The sequence below is a fragment of the Mobula hypostoma genome, chromosome 7, assembly GCF_963921235.1.
Source record: "Mobula hypostoma chromosome 7, sMobHyp1.1, whole genome shotgun sequence".
NCBI lineage: Eukaryota > Metazoa > Chordata > Chondrichthyes > Myliobatiformes > Myliobatidae > Mobula > Mobula hypostoma.
This window is the reverse complement of record NC_086103.1, coordinates 120,785,620-120,807,816: the sequence shown is the minus strand read 5'-3', so window position 1 is coordinate 120,807,816 and position 22,197 is coordinate 120,785,620. Positions and strand designations below refer to the sequence as shown.

Sequence of the window (22,197 nt, the reverse complement as noted above, 5' to 3'; positions counted from 1 at the left end):
CTTCCCTGATTATACAAGTGTGATCATTTTGAAGTCATAGGCTTCCCTGATTTTCATACATCTGCAAGACACCCATCAGCTTTCAGTCAACTACATGTTTAAAAATGTGTAATGTAGCCATCTAACTAGAACAAGATGGTAAATGAAAACAAGGTTACTGGGTGAAAATTGATGCTCTGAGTAACAAAATGATTTTGTGTATTTCATGATATGAATACAACCTACTCACCTTTATTTCAGCTTTGGCACACGGGTCACTGCAGACAGACTGGACAACAATATCTTTACTGGCCCAAATTTTAGCATCATCCATTTTCAGCTCCCCATTGTCCCAACTTCCAACGTTAATATAGTCAAAAGTGCCTTTTCTCAGCTTTTTAAAGTTCATGATTTCATACCTAAATGCAAGAAAATTTGTTAGACAAGTACTAAGAATCCTAGATTTAGGATAGAGAGCTAAGGTGCTGAAAGAAATGAAAATTTTAGATGCTACCTGAACTGGAAGTACTACAGGATGAACTTCAAAAAATGCAAAAACGTTGAAGACAAAATAGACAAAATTGCAGAAAAATAATACTGACTCCTTCTTAATAGTGACAATTTACGGAAGTTAGCAAGTACATTCATTTCTGGGGGAAAACAGCTAAACAACATGAACACATCTTGTACTTTATGCCTGTGAATTATGAGGTGCCTCCCATTGAGAACCTGTTGCTGTTTTTCACTCAGACATCAGTCATCCTTCTTCAATGAAGAGCAGAGCGTAAGTGGCCATCATTGGGTACTGAGGACATATGGGATAACTTCTCTCCCTTTCACACTTGGAATGGGGAAAATCGCCCAAACTCAAGCTAATTCAGCCAAGTCCCAGTCCATGTTCAAGTCCAAACAGCCTCAAGGCCTGTTTCCCCTCCACAGGCTGAGCTGGCATCCCAAAACTGAAGGCAGTCCTCTGTGCTTCCCCTGACTTACCCCATTTTTTGCCTTCTCTAATGGTCACTGACCCAGGCAACTGGGTGCGAATTTCCCGCATGTCATCACCCCTGATTTTCCGTCACCTCTCTGTTCCAAGGTCTAAAAGAGTGAAAGTCAATGTGCGTAAAGAAAAAGTCAATGTGTGAAGGAGTGAGCTGGGTACACTCTGCACTACAGCTCAGACAAAAACTTGCAGCAGAAGACTAATACTGTTTCCCTACGATTTCCCTAATATGTCATTTTGGGTAGGGGCTCAGATAGTCCCAAATTAGAAAGGAGAAGCCCAAGAAGGACTGTGAGTAATGCAAAAGCAGGCTTAGGGAGCTAGTATGTACCATAGCAAGTATGGTGAGTAATACTGGTAAGCTATGAGCGCAAATAACATGTGAGAACATGAAAAAAGAACAATACCAGAAACTGGCAAGCACATGGGGAATTTACTGTTCATAGGTACAAAACAATGGGAAAAGATAGGAAAGGGGAAAAGAGAAGTGAGTTGGCTCGCTGTGCTGATTAGGAAAGATGTCATTTGAGGAGATCCCTGAAGAATTATGGATAGAATCCATTGTGTTAGGGAAGTGAAAAATATATGCTTGGATCAATAGTGTTTTCGACAGGCATCCAAAGGGGGAATTATGGAAGTAAATCTGAAGAGAGAATTTTCAGAGATGTTTCTGAAATACAGAGTAGTGATACTGTGGGCTTTGGATTACCCAAAATATTGAATGGGATAATATTAGAGCAAAATGATAGGTGGGAGTAGGAAGATGGTAGGGTTGTGGGGGGGAAGGCTGGTGGGTGAAAGCCTTCAACAGCATGTTCAGGAAGCTTAATTATGAAGGAAATATTGTTGTAAAATCATGTCAGTTAAATGGACCAAATGCCTGCCAGAGAACACTTAGGAAACAGACTATTTAATGATAAAGTGGGTAGATTCGCACTCAAAACTTGATAGAGTAATGAGATAATGAGTGATATTTTAGGAGGTAATACTGTATCTTAGGTGCAGATTGAGAGCATTCCATGAGAGGGAAAGGGGCTTTGTAGAGTTAAAGAATTTGTTAAAATGAAAGAAAGGGTGCCTGATGCACATCATGTAAATTCCTCTGGTAAGAAGCAGACTAAGTGAAGAGAAAGCAGAACTGGCAAAGCAAACCCATGAGAATCAAATGCTGATTGGCATGAAAAGAAACTCGACAATCCTCCACCAACATAACTTAATGGATTTAATAGTGATGGCTTATACAAAATTGAAAGCACCTGTATCAAACAGCATAATGTAGCAGACTGTAAAAGAATAAAATATCAATTACAGAAATCAATGGAATTAAGAAGTAGATGTTGACTGATGTGATAGTTTATGACATTCTTCATGCAGTTTGCCCATTTTTACCTCTTATTCAGATTGGCCAATTTCTATCTTTATGAAATTTCAAGATTGATGACAAAATCTTAAAGTAAAACATTTAGCAATAATCACAAATGATCCACTTAAATGGAAAACTTTGCATAAAAATGTACCTTCCTGGTGAATCTCCATTCTCATCAAAAGAGATGTAATCTCCAGATACCCCGGTAAAGTTGATTTTCATGAGAAATTCTAGTAGTATTCTCCCATCAACAGGTTTCATTGCTTCACACAGCCCATTAACCCCTGGGCATAGGCTTTGCTGCATGTTGTGTAGAGCATGGGCCATGGAATAAATCGCATTTATCACAAATCCCATTTTGGTGTCTTGGACGTACTGCTCTTGTAATGACTCTGTTCCTGGTATCACAGAGAATACAAAAAGATCTATGTTAGATATTGGATCTCAAACTGCTTCATCATTAAACCAGGGATCACCATGAAGTTACTATATAATACTTTGAGCTTAAGATAAACAGAAACTGAACTGAGATTCCTTTGGATATTATCTATTGGCACATTGCCATTGGATTTCTACTGTGTGTTTCAACTGCTTTGTACTCTCTACTGATCTGAGATCATAATATTCACTCCTCTTGTGAATTACCTTGTGGCACTGACTATGTTCTCCACTCCTCTTACATTGTTTTAATATGGATTTCCCATGTACTTTGCATCATCATAATTGGGTATTTCAGTTTATACTGTTGCAGTTATATTGAAAACTGTTTTAGGATTCTTCTCCACCATGCACTGTATCTGAACTACTCAAAATGTTTCTGTTTGTAAAATTATCATTTTCCTCACTATTTCTAATCCTTCATTTTACCCACACCTTGTGAAGTGCTCTGAGATAATTGTGCATACAGACTAGTTAAAAATGTTTTATGTCTGCATTAATTGCTGCAAGTGCTTCGGAGGTCAAAAATATTTATAAGAAGTAATTTAGTATAACCGGAGATCTACTTTTATCTGCAGAATTCATTAAGTTTTTGTAACAGAGCAAAACTTACTTGATTCATACATATCACTGATGATTACATTTCTTAAGAGAACTAAAATTTTGCAGGAAGGTAGTCTCAGGCACGGTGAATGTTAACTTTGTGAAATGACAATCATATGCCATTGTGATCCATGTAACCTTATCAATGAATGCTGTTTAGTCTGGCAATGTCTGCTTTGTTAAACTGAAACTATTGTTTATGTATAAGCAGTTTCTCTGCACTCAGCTTGTGACAAAAGAATTATTTGACCTGATAGTAAATTGGTTTCAATGCATTGTCAGTAGTTCAAAGTGAAGAAAACTGTCTCTTGTTTAAGTTAATTGCAAGATGTGGGTGTCATTAGCAAGTCAAGCATTTATCACTCATCCCAATTACTCTTGAACCAAATCATTTACCAGTCCTTTGCAGAGAGCAGTTGAAAATCAACCATAAGCCAGACCAGATAAGGACAGATTTCCTTTTCTGAAGGATATTGGGAAGCCAGATTTTTCTTACAATATTCTAGTTGTTTCACAGTCTTCACTACTGATTACCAATTTTCATTCCAGATTTATTTATGTAATTGAAGTCAAACTCACGTATTCAAACCAGCAATTTTGATATTAGTAGGGCACTGAAGCTGGGGGAAGGGAAGGTCTGAAGTCTGAAATCTTTAAGAAAATGGGCACAGTGTCAGGCTTATAGAAATCCCCTTTCAATGACAATAGACCTGGCACAAGAATTGTGCTGCACTGCTTCTGTATGGATAGCCATACATGTGTGGCCTAAACTGACAGGAGAGATGTTCAACCCATATTACATGCCAATGGACACCATTGTGTGCATCCATGCTCCTCAATGTCAGGTTTAGAGAGGACCTGATAGGAAAATAGCAATTTCACTATTGTGCTTCAGCAGTTCATTTCTCTTGAAATTGACCAGGGAAGTGATCAGAATTCAGCTTATAGTACAAGAGTTTGCACAGCCACATTTTATGTTCACTTTGATGGTACTTGCACATGCCATAGTTCAATGTGTAACAATAACATCTCTTCTATTCATTGCTGTGGAAGTAGTTTAAAAGAAAATTGCATCAGTCTCTATATAATTCAATTGAATTGAAATGTCAATGATGATTCTATTAGTTGTGCTTAGCATTTACAACATTTCTATTCAAACATCTCAAAGTGATCTGGGAAAAAATTGGACAGTATGAGTAATACAATTACTTGGAAAATTTCTTTCTTTTGATACAACGATAAATGTTCCATACTTTATCATCCCTTCCATAAGACATTGTTGCATCTGGCATCTAACGAGCATGTTTTGAATCCATATTAATTAATGTGATTTCCATTCTTGCAGTTATTGGGCTTGAATGACAGATCAAATGTGACAAATTGAACTATACACCCGCATATCAGCCAACACACATTCTCTCTCTCTTTGTTTCTGTCTCTGTCTCTGTCTCTCTCTCTCTGTCTCTTCCCCCCTCTCTCTACCTCTCTCTCTCCCTCTTCTAATGAATTCTTGATTTGAGCTACATCCCCAATACAAAGTTTCAAGTTCAAAGTGAATCCTTTGGTTTCATTACAGCAAGATTCAGAATCAGAATCCCAGGTTTATTATCCTTGACATTTTTTGGCAGCAGTACAGTACAAAACATAAAAAAACTGTAAGTTATGATAAATAAATAGATAGATAGAGCAAAAGAGGTCAGCAAAATAGTGTGCAGGGGTTTGTAGCCATTCAGAAATCTACTGGCAGAGGGGAAGAAGCTGTTCCTAAAATGCTGCTGGATGCTGGTCTGTTTATTTGTTGATTGTGAGTATATGAATTTATTGTCATATACTCTAGGGAGCAAAGGAATTCCTTCCTTGCATGAAGCTCACAGAATGAACGGGTTACTTAGCAATAATACATACAATGATAAAACAATAGAATAATGTGATGATTGCCATCCAATCTGAAGTAGTGCCCAAAGAAATGCTAAAATGACAATAATGGAATAACCGAGAGGGTAGAATTAGAAGTCCGAGAAAGTGTCAGCACTACTGGGAACGGGGTATGAGAGAGGTGATTAGTTCAGAAGTCTGACAATAGCGAGGAAAAAGCTACTCTTCATTCTGGACATCATGTCTTTCAAACTTCTTCATCTTGTCCCTAAAGCTAGAAGAGAGAAAATGCCAGGCATCCTTAACTATACCGTTAGCCTTCCTGAAGCAATGTTCCATGAAGATGGACTGGATGGAAGGAAATCAGGGTAGTTTCTACAGTGTATCTGTAGAAGGTTGAAAGAATCCTCATGTACAAGCCAGATATCCTCAGATACACTTTCTTGATAACTGCACTAGTGTGATGGGAACTGGTGAGGTTGTTGGTGATACAGATGCCAAGGCAATTGATGTTGATAGGGTTGTAAACAGCCACCCCACCCCACCTCCTTAGATTAACAACCAACTGCTTTTGCCTTGCAGATGTTAAGAGTTGGATTGTTACATTTGCACAAGGTTTGCAATCCCTTTCTTGTACTGTGTCTCATCATTTTGGTTATGCAACTAATGAAAGTGGTATCATCAGTGAACTTAAAGTTGTATCATCAGTGAACTTAAAGCTCATGCTCTGCCTGGTCACACAGTTTTGGCTATACAGAGAGTGGAGCAGTGGACTGAACACCAGCATTGGATGGAATAGTATAACCAGTTCTGTGTTCACAACGCAGGGTGAAGGCTGAGGTCCCTGAGCTTCTTGTCAAGCCTGGAGGGAATTATGGTGTTGAATGCTGAACTGTAGTCCAAGACAGCATTCTCACATAAGCATCCCTCTTCTCCAGGTGTGTAGAACTGTAGCTATTGCATCATCTCTCCATTGGTTGAAAAAAGTGGTTTACCAATAAAATGTTTACAATAATTTACCAATTAACCTACCAACCGGTAGGTCTTTGGACTGTGGGAGGAAACTGGAGCACCTGGATGAAACAAGCGGTCATGGGGAGAATGTACAAACTCCTTATAGGAAGTGGCATGAATCGAATGCGGGTCACCTGTACTGTAAGGAGCCATGCTAACTACTATGCTACAGTGTCACAAGCATTGTTATAGCTGATGAAGACCATGAAGCTGGCAATCACTTTGATAGACTTCAGACTTCAATCTCCCAATTGTAAAATCAAACAAATCTGAAATAATTTGCTGTAATGTGGTAGAAGTGAAGCTCTAGTGACAATGCAAAACAAGGCTTGAAATTGTTAAATACATATCGTGAGGAATACATTACTGAAGAAAACTCAGCAGGCTCCCAAGGAATTGATGTTATCAAATTGAAATTAAATTCTATAATGCAAAGTCCCTGGGTGTCTAATGAGGGAAAAAAAACCCTTGCTTACTTACATTGAAAGCAAGAATTCAAAAATAATGGACCATGTCTAAGAAATAAGATTTAAATACCTATATGCAATGTGATGTGACAAATTTGGGGGTAATAGTCAATATTTTCAGAGTAAATTTTGTGCAACTAGCCTGCATCTCAGGCTATCTGAGAAAGGGCCAGACCAAAATTGAACAAAGCTATTTTCAATGTTCTCTATCAGCTGCTTAAACAAGGGGTGGGACTTTAAAAAATGTAAATGAAGGGAAGCACTTATTTGCCCCCTTCATTAAAATTAATATTGTATTAGGCAATGTAGCAGTCAGATCTCTAGATCTCTGTGGTCTCAGCAATACCTACAAACATGCAATAAACTGTCCCTTGCTGAACACCAAACTAACTACTGTGTGAACACCCACTGCTCTCCCTAATATGATATCCCATAATACTGTTAATCTAAGAAAGGTTTACACTTTCTAACCATTGTCTGACTAAAATGTGTCTGCTGAATTTCTTATTGAATATATTAAATATCCAGTGAGGGTGCTGCGATCAGCAAGAACTAAGGAAGAACCTGCCATCCAACAATTAGATTTTGCAACCAAATACGAATTGGTTGCAGTGCTAATTTACCACTTGGCCACTTTTATTTTGCCAGTGAACTTCCTGTAGGCAGAAAGAGAAGAGCAGTCCTTTAGAGAGGGCACTCTTGCTCCATCAGATATGTCCAAGCACCAGCAAAGAAATTTTTGCACTGTGAGGCATATCTGGTATTTTTAATATTTCTACAGCACATGACGCACAAAGCACAAAACAGCAGAAACGGCCTCTGATGCTAAAGGCTCCAGGAAACAGCCTACAATAGATAAGCCTAATCAAACTCTGGTGTAAAGGTCAGAGATATAGAATTTATGAATAAGATTATCTGCAATCTAGTATAGAATGATTGCGCTATGGAAATAGAATCCGATTTTATTTCTAGCCATGAGAATGTATGTGGACCAATGCAACTCATGAACCCAGCCCTGCCTAAGAGATGGAAGTAGAAATTTGCTAGACTGTAAATTACGGAAGCCTTTACCTGACCCACAACATCATATTCTAATCATAAGTTTCTCAAGAACCACATGGTTCCCCACCCCTAATGCTACAGTTGTTGGCAGGCACTTTGTAAGACAGTTCTTATGGAGAAAAAACCTAATTATGCCTTAAGCTTTCCAACAAGGGTGATTATCAATGTTTGGCTGGACAGAGAAGCTTTCTGTACCGGTTCTGGTCTTGCAGTCTATGTTGACTTGAATATTATGAAGAGTGTTTTTGCAGTTGAGATTAATTTGAGAATGAGAGCGTTCTGGGATAGGTTGGGCATAGGTTTCACTGTACGGGAATCAAATTGAAGAAAACCATTAATGAAGATTTTGCATTCAAGAAGCCATAGTCTGTTTTGTGTTCATTGTTTTGCAGTCATGCAGCATAAAAACAGGCACTCTGATAAACCATGCCATGCTGACCAAAAAGTACCTATCTACACTAATCTCATTTACTAACTCTTGGTCCATAGCTTTCTATGCCTTGGTGAATTAAGTGCTTGTCTACATACTTCTTCAGCACTGTGCGAGCTTGTGCCTCTACTATCCACTCATACAAGCTGTTCCAGATTCCACCCACCTTCTGGATGAAAGAGTCCACTCTAAAGATCCTCTCAATTTCCCAGGAAATCTCTCTACTGCAGGGAAAACTTACCCATTATGTATGCCCCTGATCATTCTGCATCTTTTTATCTTCTATTCCAACTTTCTCTGCTGCATAAAAACAAATCAAGCCTTTCCAGTGTCTCCACGTTGCTGGAACATTGCTTCCCTGGCAATATCCTGGCAAACCTCTTTTGTATTCTCCCCATTTTAATCACATCATTGTGGCATCTAGAAGTGTACACTTCCTGAATTATCCAACTTCTATGTCCCTCTCCTTACTAGATACAGATGAGAAGTATTCATTTCAGACTTAACCTATGTTTTGTGACTCCAAGCATGTTTTGCCAATTTGGTCTCCACTTGCCCCTCCTCTTTCCTTATTTACCCTCATGTCAATATACTATAAAATACTCAGGTAAGTACAAAATCATAAAACCTACTAATATTTCATACCTCCTCTTTGTCACCCAATTTCATTTTTTAAATACTCCCCAGTACTTTCTAAACTCCTTGGGGCCTCTGTCAGGAAATCAGGAACTAATTTATGTGATGCACTGCTGCTCATCACACACTCACTGCATGTTAATCAAGTGCCTTGCAATTCATGAAGGCACTGTAGTCATGTGAAGGGGACTGCAAGGTGATGTAGGTAAATGATTCTCCTGTATCAGTCACCTGCAGGTATATTTTGTGACAGATGACAAGGAGCCTAAAGCTAAGAAGCCACATTGACCTTGACTGAGCCATGCAGTGCATCAGTATGGTGTCACCGCAGTTCTTGAATCACAGTGCACAATGCTATCCATCTTGGTCACAGCCTACCAAAAGCATGTTAATTAACTCCATTGAAATAATTAGGCTTCCTGGAAGAAACCTTCTTCTTTAGAGATTCCTTTCCAATGCAGATTATTTTACTCAATTCTCCAGTTGTTCGTGGCACTTGCCTCTCCTTCTCCATGTGGAGATATCAAAAATTTGTTAATGAAGAAATCAGAAGCATCTAAAGCATGGAAACAGCCTAAAATGTTCCGAAGAAACTGCAAGGGTTTTCAAATTATAGAAAAGAATAATATCAATTTACAGCTTTCATATAAATTAGAAGCCATTTGTTTTTTGGATTTAAATTTAACGAAGTAGTAAATGCAGCAATACTAAGATATTGTAGTCCCCGGATTATCAATTGCAGAGACTTGAATTTTCCAAAGAGAGGACCAGCCGCCGATCAGTTAGAACAAGGAGAGTTAGGAACCTACCAGGCCTCAGGCCATCAATGCCTTGAGAGGACTCTGCAAGGTAGGTAGGCATGAGCGGCAACATGGAGAAAGGGGAGAACATTGTGGAGTGCAAGCAGGAGGAGACTGGCTACTGAGAAGAAGCAGAGGGATTTCAGAAGCAGAATCAAGTTTTAGCAGTGGCTTATGTGACATGAAGTTTGTTTTGTGGCCGCAATATAATGCAAAGACAAAAGTGCTATAAATTACAGAATAAAACAATAATGCTAAAAAGGGGGAATAATGAGGTAGTGCTCATGAGTTTAGGGCAGAGGGGAAGAAGCTGCTTCTGAAGAGTTTAGTGTGAGTCTTCAGGCTCCTGTACCTCCTCCCTAACGGCAGAAATAAAAGAGAGGGCATGTCCAAATGGTGAGGATATTTAATGATGGATGATGCCTTCTTGAGGCATCATGTCTTGTTGATGTCCTCAGTGGTAGGGAGGGTTGTGCTGGTGATGGAGTTGGCTGAGTCCACAATCCTTTGGACTCCCTTGCAATCCTTATCAGGCTGTGATACAACCAATCAAAATCCTCTGCATCAGACATCTATAGTAATTTCGAAGAGTCTTTAGCGACATACCAAATCCCCTCAAATTCCTCATGAAGTAGAGTCTCAAGCGTCCCCTTATCATGATTGCATTAATGTGTTGGGCCGGGACAGTATCTCAGAGATGTTGATGCCCAGGTTCTTAAAGCAGCTCACCCTTTCCATGAATGACCCCTCAATGAGGACGGTTATGTGTTCCCTGACTTCCCCTTCCTGAAGTCCATGATCAATCAATTCTTTAGTTCTTGCTGATGTTGCATGTGAGGCTGTTCTGACAGCATTCAACCAGCAGATTTATCTCACTCCTGTTCATCTCCCTTGTTCCCATCTGGTGTGGGGGAGGAAGGACAGAATGGTGTGGAGTGCATGAGGAGAAAGTGAAGGCAGGCTGTGTAGTGGAGAAGAGGGAGACGGGGTGGAGGGTGGAAGTAAGCAGAGCAACAGAGAGCAGAGGGAAAAATTGCTGTTTACCTAATAGCGATGCGGGTAGATCACAGCTAAATATTTAACTTATTTTAGAATAGGACAAATATCTGCCCATTTAGATGTTTTAGTGTTGTTTGGGTTATTTTTGATTGCAAAATTATTTCCTTCCTGCCCATCTTCTCCTTTCCCTGAGGTACTACATATGCCTTGAGATACTTCAGTGCTCTAATTTAGTTCAGAGTCAGCATAAAAACAATCTTTCCTTTGCCTTGGGATATAATTGGTTTAAGAAAGCCATTGGAAAGTAATGGAAAGCATTTGATTTCTTTCACCTTTATTTTAGATTCTGTCATTTACCTAGACATTACAAGCAACTTATAGACCATAAGACCATAAGATTTAGGAGTAGAAGTCGGCCATTTGGCCCACTGAGTCTGCTCTGCCATTCAATCATGGGCTGATCCAATTCTTCCAGTCATCCCCACTCTCCTGCTTTCACTCCATACCCTTTGATGCCCTGGCTAATCAAGAACCTTTCTATCTCTGCCTTAAATTCACCCAATGACTTGGCCTCCACAGCCGCTTTTGGCAACAAATTCCACAGATTTACCACCGTCTGACTAAAGTAATTTCTCTACATCTCAGTTCTAAAAGGTTGTCCTTCAATCCTGAGGTCCTGCCTTCTTGTCCTAGAATCCCCTACTATGGGAAATAGCTTTGCCATATCTAATCCGTTCAGGCCTTTTAACACTCGGAATGTTTCTATGAAATCTCCCCTCATTCTCCTGAACTCCAGGGAATACAACCCAAGTGCTGCCAGACGTTCCTCATAAGGTAACCCTTTCATTCCTGGAATCATTCTCGTGAATCTTCTCTGAACCCTCTCCAATGTCAGTATATCCTTTCTAAAATAAGGAGTCCAAAACTGCACACAATACTCCAAGTGTGGTCTCATGAGTGCCTTACAGATCAGGGGTCCCCAATCCTTTTTGCATTGCGGACTGGTTTAATATTGACAATATTCTTTCGGACCAGCAGACGGGGGGGGGGGTGGCGGGGGAGGGGGGGTAGGGTTGCTAACGGACAAGAGTAGCGGTCAAATACGCTGTTCACACCGAGAAAGACTACAATGACCATGACGCCTTGCGCAGGCACCAGTGCGCATGCGTGTACCTCCCGATTTTTTTTCCACAAATCCTTTTTGGCGATTCTGTACGGGGGAGGAGGGCAGTTGTTAATCACGACCGGAATATAAGTGATAAGTGGCTAATGCACTTAATTTCGTTTCTAAAAAGGTTTATCTAACGAATTTAATATTAAACACACAGCGCATATTTTCCTCGCATGAATATAGCGAGAAGTCAATTATCAGGAGAGGACAGGGGAGCTTGAAGTAAGTGTTGAACGAACTTCCAATAGAAGTGGTAGAGGCAGGTTCGATATTACCATTTAAAGAAAAAATGGATAGGTATATGGACAGGAAAGGAATGGAGGGTTATGGGCTGAGTGCAGGTCAGCGGGACTAGGTGAGAGTAGCGTTCGGCACGGACTAGAAGGGCAGAGGTGGCCAGTTTCCGTGCTGTAATTGTTATATGGTTATATAAGTCAATATGCATCATAGTAACGTTTGGATATTAAACACACTGCACATATTTTCCCTGTATGAACATATAAAATCATTGCAACACACCAATATCGCTGTTTCCCTGCAAGGAGACGGTCCTATCGAGGGGTGGTCGGAGACAGCAATACTTGAAGGGGGTTCCTTATGTCCAGTCTATTCCGCGATTTAGTTTTCTGCATTCATTGCAGAGATACGTTGGAAATGGAAGCAACGTTTTCAGTGCTTTCGTGGCTATCTCAGGATATTTAGCCTTGACTTTGATCCAGAATACCAGCAGAGATGCTATGTCAAACATACTTTTGAGCCCGCCGTCATTTGCAAGGTCGAAGAGTTGATCTCCTTCCTGCGCTGACATGGATGATGCGCGGGTAATGACCTCGCATACGTTCAGGCTCAACAGTGGACGTGACAGGGAATGAGGAAAGGTGCAGCTGACTCGTATTGTTTCCTCACGGCCCGGTGGCACGTGCTCTGCGGCCCGGTGGTTGGGGACCGCTGTATAGAGCCTCAACATCACATCTCTGCTCTTATATTCTATACCTCTAGAAATGAATGCCAACATTGCATTCGCCTTCTTCACAACAGACTCAACCTGGAGGTTAACCTTTCAGGTATCTTGCACAAGGACTCCCAAGTTCCTTGGCATATCTGCATTTTGAATTCTCTCCCCATCCAAATAATAGTCTGCCTGTTTATTTCTTCCACCAAAGTGCGTGATCATACACTTTCCCACATTGTATTTCATTTACCACTTCTTTGCCCATTGCCCTAAGCTATTTAAGTCTCTCTGCAGGCTCTCTGTTTCCTCAACACAACCTGCTCCTCCACTTATCTTTGTATCATTGGCAAATTTAGCCACAAACCCATTAATATCATAGTCCAAATCATTGACATGCATCGTAAAAAGCAGCGGTCCAAACATCAACCCCTGTGGGACTCCACTGGTAACTGGCAGCCAGCCAGAATAAGATTCCTTTATTCCCACTCTGTTTTCTGCTGACCAGCCAATGCTCCACCCACACTAGTAACTTCCCTGCAATTCCACGGGCTCTTATCTTGTTAAGCAGCCTCATGAGCGGCACCTTGTCAAAGGCCTTCTGAAAATCCAAGTATACCACATCTACTGCATATCCTTTGTCTACCCTGCTTGTAATTTCCTCAAAGAATTGCAGTAGGTTAGTCAGGCAGGATTTTCCTTTTAGGAAACCATGACAGGAAACCTATCTTGTCATGTACCTCCAGGTAATCTCATCCCTAACGATCGATTCCAACAACTTCCCAACCACTGATGTCAGGCTAGCAGGTCTATAGTTTCCTTTCTGCTGCCTCCCACCCTTCTTAAATAGTGGAGTAACATTTGCAATTTTACAGTCATCCGGTACAATGCCAGAATCTATCAATTCTTGAAAGATCATTGTTAATGCCTCCACAATCTCTCCAGCTACTTCCTTCAGAACTCGAGGGTGCATTCCATCAAGTCCAGGAGATTTATCCACCCTCAGACCATTAAGCCTACTGAGCACCTTCTCAGTCGTAATATTCACTGCACAAACTTCACTTCCCTGACACTCTTGAATGTCCGGTACACTGCAGACATCTCCCACTGTGAAGCCTAGTGCAAAATATGCATTCAGTTCCTCTGTCATCTCTGCACCTCTCATTACAATATCTCCAGCTTCATTTTGTATTGGTCCCATATCTACCCTTGACTCTCTTTTACCCTTTATATACTTAAAAGAGGTTTTAGTATCTTCTTTGATATTAGTCACCAGCTTCCTCTCATAATTCATCTTTTCCTCCCAAATGACCTTCATTGTTTCCTTCTGCAAGTTTTTAAAGACTCCCCAATCCTCTATCTTCCCACTAGCTCTGGCTTCCTTGTATGTCCTCTCCTTTGCTTTTACAAAAATTGTAGGAAATAACTAGCCGACCAACCCACACATATTCAGGACTGAGAAGAAACCCAAGCACCAGAGTAAACCCATGTGGTCCCAGAGAACAAATGTAAGCTCTACACAAGAGGTTGTGCTGGAACCTGGGTCAATGGAGCTGTGAAACTGTAACTCTGTTAGCTGTGCCACCGTCATAGGCACTGGGTATGAAAAAGCGATCTTTGATTCCCTTCTGCTGGATGTTGTTTCTGGTTCAGGTAATCCTGACACTACAACACCCAGGCAGGAGCTGAGCACAGGGTGAGGCTTATTTGATCTGCTCTCAACCTTTGTCGGCTCTGGTATGCATTTCCAATTACTCACCCCCGACTCCCACCTCTTCCCGAGGTGAATGATAGAGTTTGCTGATGTTTAGACTTTAAGTTTTACTGTCAGGAACAGTGAAATAAAATATTAAATTCTGTTTCTGGAATCTCATTCTTCTACTTCCTCTGCTCTTACCCCACTCAAACTGCCACCGCATGCCCAGCCTGTGCCTACGACCCCTCTCCTTCCCAGGGCTTCACTCATTGTGAGACCTCTGCTCCTGAGTGTCACAGGGCTGCTGACCCAAAGACTGGGTGGTTTGCTGCTGCTGGAACCACAGAAAACAGATGGGGGATTGGCGAGTGAGTGGTGGCAAGGCCACTGACTCAGCTTCCATGAGCAACTCTGTCAGTGCGGTTAACATCCAGTGTGAGAACAAGGGTACCACCAACAGTTACAGCAGTTGATGCTGTTTTGTGGATCAGATAATCCAGTCAATTGCATTGGTTCTTTATTTAATGAAGAAAAGCTTGTTGGATTTTTGTCAATTTACTGCATGCTACTTTTGACTTTGAGTCTGGCAGTTTGTCATTGCAATTGATAGCTTTCCAAAGCCACATGACAACAAATGCTGTCCATGAAGCAATAATGAGGGATCAGAGGACAGGGAACACCAAAAGCCTCAGCAATAGCAGCATTTACTTTGAACTTTGAACCTTGTATGTATATTCGCGTATTTACCGCTTGCTGTGGCCTGGTGGATATGGTTTCTTAGTAGTTGTATAAGCAACCATGCCTCTCATCTTCTGCCCCTCAAATCTTTCCAAAGCCTTGCAAAGACCTAACTGGATCATGCAATGATCTGCTCGTAATTGAACAGAAAAGTGAGAGACAGAACATTGTTGGTCCAGGACTATGCTGCATGGTTTAATCAAGGGTCAATAACAGCTTGAGAAACGTAGATAGTGTATAATGAATGCAAAATTTAACATACCTGACTTGTTGAAATTTTCCAACATTTTCTGTTTTAGCTTGAACGGTAAAAGTGAATTTATGAAAGGGGAATCACGTTGACTAGTTAACTGGTGTTCTTTGAGGATGAAGCCAGCAGAATAGATGAGGAGGAAACCAAAGGACGTGATGTATTTAGATACTCAGATAGCAGGAGATCGGTCAACAACTTTAGAGCATATGGAATTGAATGCAGAATATTGACATGGACTGATAACTAGTTATTTAGTATAAGGGAGAGAGCATTCTCAAGTTGGCATACTGAGAAAACTACAGTATTTGCAGGGATTGGGTCCCAGCTATGCAAAATCCACATGAATGTACAGGCCGACATATTTGCAAGTTTACTAATGATGTTAAAGCACATGGAATTGTTGGGAGGAGGATGTAAAAAGGTGTCAGAGGGATACAAATGAGTCATGTGAATGGATAGGAACAAGGCAAATGGAACATAATGTGGAAAAATGTCAGGTCATTTACCTTGGTGCACAAAACAATAAAGTGAAGTATTTCATAAATGGTGACAAACTGGGAAATGTTGCTGTTCAAAAGCAGCCTATGCAAGTCTCTCAAAGCTAACATGCAGGTGTAGCAAACAATTAGGAAGACAGATGGTATGTTGTTCTTTATTACAAAAGGATGTGCGGGAAGGAGCAAAGATGTCTTACAGCAATTCTACAGAATCTTTATGAAGCCATATTTGGAATATCATGTACTCATCTGATCTTACCAAAAGATAAATAACTGGCCAACATAAGGTCCTATTCTCAAGTATTACATTTTCTATTTCATCAGAGAAACCTAGTGAGTGTGCGCACAGATATTGAGATTTGTGTGACTTGCATTTTTTTGTTTTTAACTGAGCCAATAAATGTAATTGTTGGTTAATATAGATAATCTAAATTTTCTTCATTCTTAATCAACTATTGTTGTTGAAGATGAATACCTGCAACAGTAGATGGTGTTGTTTTCTGCATTGTTTTACTCTCACCTTCCCAACTTGGCATGCGGCCCAAGGTTACTCCAGATCTGTGTAGTGAATGTGATAGGTGTCATTCCACTTGTAATTTAGATTGTTATTTGCACTGGACTGCAGAGGCAGAAGAACCTGACTTCAGACTTTTTTGATTTTGCTTTCAGCAGCATAATATTCAATCATCCTGGTTCATACAGTTGTTAATGTGCACTTGATCTAGGTGAAGGCCCTTGTTTGGCTATCACTAGTCCAATGGTCTGGGCAAAGATACACAAAGTGGTCACCTGTACACCTGCTCCTTAATACAAATATTTAATCTGCCAATCATGTGGCAGAAACTAAGCACAAAAAAGAAGGCAGACACAGTGAAAAGGTTCAGATCAAATATCAGAATGGATAAGAACTGTGATCTAAAGTGACTTAGACCGTGGAATAATTGTTGTTGCCAGACAGGGTCGTTTGATTATCTCAGAACCTGCTGATCTCCTGGGATTTTCACGTACAACGCTCCCTAGAGCTTATAGTAATGGTGCAAGAAAGAAAAAAACATCCAATGAGTGCCAATTCCATGGGAGAAAATGCCTTGCACATGAGAGAGGTGAGAGGAGAATAGCCAGACTCGTTCAACCTCACGGGAAGGCAACAGTAACTCACACATTACAACAGTGGTGCGCAGAGAAGCATCTCTGAATGCATAACACGTCAAACCTTGAAGTGGATGAGCTACAGCAGCAGAAGACCATGTACATACACCCAATGATCACTGTATTCGGTACAAGAGATACCTAATAAGGTGACTACTGAGTGCATGTCTGTTTGGATGGAATAACTTTTCAGTTCTTAAGAGGTCTTCTTTGTTCTAGTCTAGGAATACAATGAGAAGACATTCCCCGATCACTGGGAAATCTAGTTCCATGGTTGTCCAAGAATCATAACTGTTTGAATTCGAATTTCAAATACTGAGGAGTTGCTCCCTGCTGACTGATCATTTAGCATTAAGAGTGATTGAAGGGAACTCAAATTTGTCTAAAGACCATTGTATTAATTAACATTTTGCATGAATATATTTAGTTCAATCACAAAAACGGAATCCTTCAGCAGTAAATGATGAAGGAGATCTCCTGTCATTAGAACTCTTGAGATGAGAGCCCTTCAGATACTTATATGCATCTTACCAGGAATAACTTCATACCACATTTTTCTTGAGCAGGCAAAGGAATTTAATAACATTGCATGGATAATTTTTTTTAACAACACATATAAAATGCTAGAAGAACTCAGCAAGTCAGGCAGCATCAATGGAGCCAATTAAACAGTTTTCATTTTCAGCTGAGACTGTTCATCAGGACAGAAATGAAGGGAGCAGAATCCAGGATAAAAAGTTTGGGGAGAGGGGGAAGGGAGGGAAGAAATACCAAACTGACCGGAGTCCTGATGTTAGTCCTGACGAAGGGTCTCGGCCCGAAATGTCAACTGTACCTCTTCCTAGAGATGCTGCCTGGCCTGCTGTGTTCACCAGCAACCTTGATGGGTGATAGGTGAGGCCAGGTGAGGGGGAAGGTGGGTGGGTAAGGGAGGAGCAGGCTAATGTGGGAGGTGATAAGTGGAAGAGGTAGAGGGTTGAAGGAGGAATCTGATAGGAGAGGACAGTGAACCATACACTGCTACAATGAGGGCCAACACATATTTGAAGAACAACACATCATTTGCTGTCTGGGACATTGCAGCCTTCTGAATCCCACAACCTCAGGTAGCTTGATTTCTTGGTCTGTATTGTTGTCCTCTAATTCTGGCCCAGCTTGTTTATTTTGTCCTTTTATTCTCACTTTTCTCTGGAAGGTGAAATCAGGGGAACATACAGCAGTCCTCATCAGCAGTGGAAAGGATTGCAATGTCAAGTATCTGGGTATCAACATCTTTAAAGATCTAGCCTGGGCCCAAAATATTGATGCAACTACGGACAAGGCATGTCAGTGGCTACATTTCATTAGGAGTTTGAGGGGATTTGATATGTCACCAAAGATTCTGGTATGTTCCTACAGATGTACCGTGGAGAGCATCACAGCCTGGTGTGGAAGCATGAACGTACAGGATCGGAAAAAGCTGCAGAGGGCTGTAAACTCAGCCAGCCCCATCATGGACACCAGCCTTCCCAACGTCGAGAACACCTTCAAAAGGCAATGCCTCGAGAAGGCGTTATCCATCATCAAGGACTCTCACCATCCAGCACATGCTTTCTTCTCATCAAGGAGGAGGTTCAGGAGCCTGAAGATGTACACTCAACATTTTAGGAACTGCTTTTTCTCCTTTGCCATCAGATTTCTGAATGGCCCATGAACCCATGAACACTATCTCACTATTTTGTTCTCTTTTTGCACTATTTATTTACATTGTTTATACATTCTTATCATAATTTACAGTTTTTTTAAATGTATTGCACTGTACTGCTGCTGCAAGACACACTTCATGACATTGAAATGTTGGTGATAATAAACCTGATTCTGATTCTGAAGTGGGGAACATGCTCAGTATTACTTGCCAGGGTTGGATATTCTTTTCTTTCTGTTGTTACTCTAACTGCTCTCATTCTCTCACTAATTACCTAGCCTTATTTACAGCTTATCCCTATGATCACCCCAGTTTTACCTCATCAGAGAACCCCACTTGCAGTGAAGCTTAATGAGCTCTTTTGCCTCCTTTTCTGTTCTCATAATGGATTTTCAACTTATAACATTGCCTCTATTTCACTTCCCAAAGAAACGCTGCTGAGCATTTCCAATATTTTCTGTTTTTTATTTGACATAAAATCTCACAAGATAAAATACCTCTATAGGATATGCAAGAGATATCCTTAATTACTTTTCATTTACCAGTACCTTAAGAAATATTCCATGATAGATGACAGGATAATAAAGGCATGCCTTTATTAAATTTTATTTAAGAGAATTTCTGCCATGAAACCCAACCAGATGGAACATTTTCACAATATAAATTGGTGAAAAGAGACTTGTAATAGCAGAGTAACATATCCTTACCATCACAGGTCCTGTTATATTCAGAATTTTCCTGCTGTAGGTTTTTCAGCCTGCACTGAAATTTATGTTGCCAAAACTCAGTGAACCATGGATTTTTAAAGTGGGTCTCTGGCCGCAGCTCAAGGTAGTAATCATCGAACCAGGCGACATCAGGGGATTGGAGTTTGATTGTTATACCTCCCACAGCTTCTCGCTGGTAGCCGTCTATCACATCATACCTATCTGCCCAGCCGTCACTGTAACACACAAGAAATAAGTCAGTGCTAAAAAGGATATCATAATGTTCATTCATAAAGATACAACAATAAATATATTGCTATTATTCACAAGCATCTACGAAACAGGGAGAGTTTAATGTTAGAAATAACATTTATAGAACAATCTAGGATGTACAGTACAGAAGCATTAATAGGTCAACTCTGGTGCTCATGCTTCACATCAGCCCTCTCCCATCTGGTAAACATTCATATTTATCCACCCTATCCCCATTCCCATTAACTGTGATTAGCCTTTCATCAGCGCCAAAGAGAGCCAGTTACCATACTGTATAACTGTATGACAACTGCTCCTTAGCAACCATTCCTTATAACAGGAAGTTCTGCGTTCTAGGTTGAATGGGTTAGGATTTTATTCACTAGAGAGTAGGAGAATGAGGAGAGACTTGACAGAGGTATACAAAATTATGGTCGGTACACATTGGGTAAATGCAAGTAGGCTTTTTCCCAAAGTTTGGTGAGACTAGAAGAAGAGGTCATAGTATAAGGGTGAAAGGTGAAGTGTTTAGGGGGAACTTCTTCACTCAGAAGGTGGTGAGAGTGTGGACCAATCTGCCAGTGGAAGTGGTTTGATTTTACTATTAAGGAGAAGTTTGGATAAGTATGTGGATGGAAGGGTACATACATAGTGGGTTATGGTCCAGGTGCATGTTGAAGGAACCAGGCAGAATAATAGTACAGTCTGGATTAGATGGGTTGGAGGCCCTGTTTCAGTGTTGTAGTGCTCTATAACTCCATTCAAAACGTTCAGTGGATAAAGTGTTCTCTTTTTCTGAATTTCCTAATACAATTATTCTGACATATTTATTATGTGGCTGCTAGTTTTGATTTTCTGACAATGGAAATGTCCCCTCTATGCTTAATGTAAAAACCTCTTCATAACCTTCAAATTCTCTGTCAGGCCTGCTCTCAGCTGATGTCTGTTCAATTTACAATCCTGATTATGTTAAAGAGAAAAAAACAGAAAACAATACTTGAATTTTAATGGCAAAAGGAAGAGTGAGTGTGGGAAATCTGGATTCAAAACCAGAGAGGATGATGATGCATAGCTAATCATCCGGTAACAGTTTTGATGAGCGATCCCTCTGAATCGTTATCCATTAGGTACCGAGTGCTTCATCGTGAAATTCTTACAGGTTTGAATATTATTTCAATTTGAATTTTTTTGTCTGCTATTATACTGTCATAGAGTCATACAGCAAAGAAATAGGACATTTGGTCTACCGATTCCATAGTGACCATCACGGGCCCAGTTATACTAATCCCACTTTCCAGTATTTGGTCTGTAACTTCTATGGCTTGGGGATCAAAGTGCTGATCCAGATACTTGGAAAGGTGCCCGAGTGGGTGGTGTGAGAATATGATCATCACCCACTCAGTTATTCAATAGGTACATTTAATGTCAGAGAAATGCATACAATAAGCACCCTGAAATTATTTTACTTCACAAACATCCACAAAAACACAGGCAGTTTGTTTCTGATTCCAACCACCCTCCAGGTGAAAATGAATCTTTCTCATGACTGCTAGTTCCTTCAAATATAATTCTGGCATTTAACAAAGGGAAATGAATAACAAATATTATATATATATATATATATATATATATATATATATATATACAGTATATATACACAGAAATAAACTGAAAAAAGTTGGGGATTGGGTGCGGTCAATGGTCAACACTGTGAATCTATGCTCAAGATTGTGTTCAGGGCCATGAACCAGGGCAATGAATAAGGAAAGTAGAGTCAAAAGAGGGATTGAGAATTGGAGTCTATGGAGTTCTCCACTACAGATGATTATGACTTGTGATTAAGTTTGTGGTCAGATTACTAATACTTGGAACTGGGATGAGAGCTTGCGGTCAGAAGACTGTGTCCTAGGGTCAAAGGACAGAAGTCTGCAGTTAGGGTAGCAGAATATTGTGCTCGGGATGAGAATCGTATTGATGGATTGGCCTGGCTTTGTTGGAAGGGACAGGTGTAGGGAAAGGGGCCATCCTGGTTAGTAAGTAAGCAACTAATTAAAGTGACCGTACCTTGTTGAGTTTCCAGAGCTGGGCCGAGAATTGCCCATTGAAGCTCCTTCAAAACAAGAGGCTGCAGAGGCAGCCGCACTAAGACATGTTATCCTGAGAATTCCCCTTGATGACTACTTCAGAACAGAACAATGTGATCTAATTTACCCCGTAGCGCTGTAAAGAAATATTGCATGCACATCCAATATGAAAACTGTCTACACAAACCAGAACTGATTTTCTTAAACAAGAAACAGTACTGTGCATCCTAAACAGATAGCAACAGAATTTTGAACAAATATTTCTCAATAACTCTGAAATCTAAAACTTCATGTACAATGTTTTCCTAATAGAGCACATCTATGGGCCAAGGGTATGAGCGAATCTGT

At 40.4% G+C, this 22,197-nt stretch overlaps 1 protein-coding gene across 9 annotated transcripts in view; it reads right to left on the bottom strand.

The window, feature by feature from the left end:
• The window catches only part of grm5b (glutamate receptor, metabotropic 5b), a 578,722-nt gene that overhangs the window by 148,088 nt on the left and 408,437 nt on the right, over positions 1–22,197 (bottom strand). For all 9 annotated transcript variants that reach the window (XM_063053886.1, XM_063053882.1, XM_063053885.1 and 6 more), the window contains exons 4-6: positions 19,514–19,749; positions 2,497–2,743; positions 230–398 (exon numbers count right to left, since the gene is read on the bottom strand). In XM_063053886.1, coding sequence (XP_062909956.1) covers positions 230–398; positions 2,497–2,743; positions 19,514–19,749 — 652 coding nt within the window. The remainder of the gene's footprint in view (positions 1–229; positions 399–2,496; positions 2,744–19,513; positions 19,750–22,197) is intronic.